The 4,852-nt window shown below is 41.0% G+C and overlaps 1 protein-coding gene across 1 annotated transcript; it reads right to left on the bottom strand.

Annotated features, from left to right (window-relative positions):
- Nucleotides 1-429: 429 nt before the first annotated feature.
- On the bottom strand, nucleotides 430-3,028 carry LOC149148457 (F-box/kelch-repeat protein At3g61590-like). The gene has a single exon (XM_089440386.1). It carries the CDS (start codon nucleotides 1,902-1,904, stop codon nucleotides 654-656), a length of 1,251 nt encoding a protein of 416 aa, XP_089296512.1. The 5' UTR covers nucleotides 1,905-3,028; the 3' UTR covers nucleotides 430-653.
- Nucleotides 3,029-4,852: the final 1,824 nt, after the last annotated feature.

The raw sequence follows: 4,852 nt of genomic DNA on the forward strand, positions 1-4,852 counted from the left end.
CTATCTGACTAAATTGTAACCTTAGTTAACAACAAAACTGTGCAGAGTAGTTTGTGGCTGTGAAAACCCTTGTGGGGTCTGTTTTGAAATTCCAACCCATTCCTTTCGGTGACATTTTTCGATCAGTCTCATTCGACTCGACTCGGGAAAGGACCCCGTCATTCGTGACGATCACATTCCAAAGTTTTTTGGCCACTTGTTACATCTTCGTTCTTTTGCTTTCAGGGGTAACTTAACCACCTTGTTGTCACTGTATTTTTTCTTTTGCAGAGTGGAAATTTGAGGCAGAGCAATGCATGTTGTAACAATGTTTTTATCTTTATGGATTTTGCTTATTTCTGAATTGATCCTATCATAATTTGATTATAATTATAAATCAATAAAAAGTTTTATGTATAAATTGAGAATATTGATCACTGGACATTTATAAAAAAAATGGGTAAACTTTTGGATCCGTAATTACATGGTATGAAAATTTTGGTAAAAAATTAAGGATAGAGATCTATGATTGCATGGTAGAGCAATAATGTCAGAAAATTTGCCTGTTTTTACGTATGATATATCTTTCTCAGATTGATAAAATGCGAGACTTTCTGTACAACTGATTTTGAATAAATAGGAAAAATTTGCTACAAAATTAAAAGCCCAGAGAGTCATGGGCAATGGTCGAAGCTGGGCTTCAAGGCAAAGCCCAACAGATGGAAGTCACGTCCCCCGGGGAAGAACGGGTCAGACGGAAGCCAGTGCCATGTATTCCTGCACACATCATGGACCAGGACATGTGGATTCCGATAAGTTGTGATGTAGATATGATTTCCCAGACCAGAGCACACAAAAGGAGCGTAGAATTGCAATGTTACAGAGAAATCTTTGCAGATTTCTGTGGGAACCCTTACAATTTCCACCCATTCCTTGCGACAAATATCGAGCTCCCATATAATAATTCTTGGTACATTCGATTCAGTTTGAAGTGCTGCTACGCTGATCTGATCCATATTGGACAGTCTCCCTATCATGAGAAGGCGGCCACAGCATTCCACGAGGGATGGCGATGATATAGAAGGAGGCATCTGGACCCTGAGCTCGGCCCAGCTCTCAGTTTTCAAGTCGAAAACCACCACGCCATAAGGAAGTTCAGTGATGCAGTAATAGAGGTGATCGTTGCACCATACGCCTGGATCGGATCCGAACTTGGCCTCTGGCAATGGCCTCCCGCACATCTTCCATGAATTGGTAGCTGAATCATACAACTCTGTTAACAGTTCGTATGCAGAAGGGTCCGACCTCATGGTGGGCAGCCCTCTCTCTCCGCTCACCATGATCTTGTACCAATTATTGTTGGATCCAGGGTATGTGATCATGGTCACCTTGTGGATGAGGCTCACTTGCAGCATCTGAGGCAGATTCCTCTGGTATGTTGTTATTGGGTTGCAGATTGATAGGACTTTACATTCTGAGACTAGATTCCCCAGACACATGAGGCTACCTGATATTGCCAAGATTGATGTGCAGGGCCATAGTATTGATCTGCCATTATTAGGCCGCCTGATGATGATGTGCCATTTGTTCATGGAGGGATCATAGCAACAGGATTCTCTTCCAATCGTGCAGAGAATGAACCATAGCGTGTCACTGGAAACCTTAGCTAGGACTATCTGAAATCTCTTGGACTGAACGAGGGAATTCCATCTCTTACACACGGAGCGAAGGCGGACTATGCTTGTGAGAGGCAAGCACGAGAAAATCCTGTCCACTATGTCCTCTGGTAGACCACTCCATAGATTTACTCCATCATCATTAATGGCGTACATGCCATCATCATCATCATCGTTTCCAGAGTCACAGGCTGCTTGATTGATCATGACAGGCTTATTATTGTTGAACCTGATTTTGCTCAAAGCCATGAAATCAGGTAATATTCTATCCCACTCTACCAACAACCTGACGTTTTTGAGACAAATATTGTAAACATGTAATTCTTCTGCAGCAGAGAATTACATATTTCTTCTGGTAACTTTCTCCTTGAAAATGTCACTTCAAGGAGACAAGAAATCATGTTCTGCTCTGTAACCCTCAGCTCATTCCTGTTTGGGGTCTACCTGAGAATCCCCATCCAGCAATCACAGGTTATCAAACTAGAACACTTCAGACATGAAGAAAATAATTCTTTCTGATTCCTCAATGGAGGAGATAAAAGAGATCTCCTTAAGAATTCCTTAAGCTCTTTGATCCTAGATTCTCTCCATCACGATCAGTAAAATTAGTACTCCATCTCCAAAAATTATATCAAGAAAGAAAATCAGCACCCACACTCTAGTACTCTTGAATGTCATTCATCAACCATTGCTAAAACAAAAGCTCTATTTAATGGAGAATCTAGCACATATTACATGCAAACAAAATGAGAAATCAGGCCCCAATATAAATCATTCTATATAATTCCCATCTCTTTCTTTTTAATAATCAAGGAAGCCATGCAAGTACTAGGACTGCATAACCAATGCAGAAAAACTAGGATTCCCTTAATCACAAAACTACATATATCATGGCTTATACTAAACAGAAAATTCAATTAAATAGTATGCTGGATATCCACTAAGGATACTTCTACAGAGCTGACGAACCCTCCTCAGATCTGAAACCCAATGCCAATTCACAATCAAACAACAAAAATGAACTCATAGAATCCCAAAAAAAATTGTTTGGCCTCACAAAACTGTCAAACCCAAAGAAAAACTCACGCAGATAAAAAATTTGACGGCCCTCAAAATGGTCTTCAGCTGGAATCAGGTCTCATAATTCAATGCTAGGAACAATGAAATTCCATGGCCCCGGACCTTCCTCCAAGAATCACAAGTCCAGTTTATATACACCACAAGGGATTTTCTTAGGCTTATCAGAATACTATCACAAGGCGTGAAAAAGTAGCCAAAAGAAAAAGAAGAAGCGAATTATATTGCAAAAGAGCACGAAATCGATGGCTCCAGACGCCCGAGAATTCGTCATGTCTGAGCTAAATCCCTGTACAATTGCGGAATCTATGCCTCCAAAAATGATGAGAGTATCTATCTATATTATATCTATAACGGAATCTAGGCCTCCAAAAATTATGACAGTAAAAGTGGGACCCAATAATCTGCCCCCACATCCATACCTTCGAGATGCCACCATTGTAAACGACGAAATTGATGAGAGCGAAATATACTGCCCTCAAATCACCGGGCGTAAAATATAGCTGAGCGGGCATCATGACGTTAATAACGTGAATATCGGCCGTGAATTGACGTAACTTTCGACCAATGAATGCCCGGCTTGACCCGAGATTGAGCATTAAAATCCTGCCTTATCCACCCAATTCCGGATGGGCAGAATGACGTGTCTCATCGCGTGACAGGACCTCAATCATTGGAACAGAAATAAGAGCTCTAGGCTATGGAGTCTGGACATGTGAGACTCCCACCAAGTGTCTAGGCTGTGGAAATGCGACCCTCCAGCCAAGTGTATATGTCATGGAAGAAACTGAAATTTGATTAGATGACATGTCGCTTTTGGATTGAGGTTTTCTTTGTTTAATATTTAAAATGGTATTTAAATTGATATGTTAGGATGTTTTTTACATTTAATGAGGAGGTCGCAGTTATCTGGTTTTAATGATGTTTTTGTTTTTTCATCTATTTTCTAGTTTATTTCGTTCATGGTATTAATACGATTTTTTGGAATTATAAGTTTGGGTTATAAACTCTCCACAATCTAAGTGTCCCGTTTATTTAAACAACAAAAATTAAGAATGACAACCACTAAGAACTCATGAGGGTGGTTGTCCTAGGAAGGGAGGGAGATGAAGAGGTTGTTAACCTCCACCTCCATGACATGGTCCAAGTGTAGAACAGTTTGATGAGGACCTCCCGTGATGCATTAGATGAATGATTGTTGAGATGGAAGTACATAGATAAGAAATACAAGGGACGATCACTAGTTGTTGAGGAACTTCCTTGGACAATCCTTAGGGATGAAGACGACGTTTTGCGGGTGGTGGGGCGCTGAATCATCAATATAGATTTGCATCTTGTCTAAGCCAGGTTTGCACTACATGTTTTGGCGTGTGCTTTGGGAATTCAATACCCTCCACCACCCTTGCCTCATATACCTTCCAATATCTCAAATTGTTTGAACCCTTCTTCTTTGAGTCCCCTGAATTGGGTGTCTCGAGAGGCAAAATGACCCAGTCTTGAGAAGTTGGAGTCTACGCATACAGAGAAGAACGACTATATAAAATCAAGTCCATCGGGTAGTGACGTGAAGGAGCAGACCATTAGCAAGAGAGCAATAGTGAAAGACAAGCAACGGCAAGAGAAATTGTAGCAGATGCAGACACTCGCTTCAGAGGGACACTAATAGAGTGGGAAAGACCATCATTGTCACGCCCCTACACCTGCGGTAGTCTTCCAACCGCTTGTAGCGAGGTGCGGCACCACCGAACGCTTTCTTTTTAACAATACTAACATTCGTGGACTACGCCTACTCCAACATTAACATACTTAGTTTGTGTTTCGCAACCAAGTAAAAGCATTATCCTTTATACTTTAATGAAGCCCATACTCATTCATTATCCATATGCAATTAACCGAGAACAACAATTGCAAACAAGTATAAAGGGAGGGGCAACTCCCGAAAAGTCTGCCCAACAATATATTATAACAGTTTCTTCAATAATACATCATCAAGTATACTTGGCAAAACTCCAAGTCTATACTTAGAATAATTACAACACAGGCTTAAACTGCCTTTACAACATCCATGCCAACCTTACACGGTAGGAGGGTGCTCACCCGAGACACCTAGAACTCCCCCT

Source organism: Pinus tabuliformis, chromosome 9 (genome assembly GCF_031772625.1).
Source record: "Pinus tabuliformis cultivar Carrire ecotype Pingquan chromosome 9, CPIR1, whole genome shotgun sequence".
Classification (NCBI taxonomy): Eukaryota; Viridiplantae; Streptophyta; class Pinopsida; order Pinales; family Pinaceae; genus Pinus; species Pinus tabuliformis.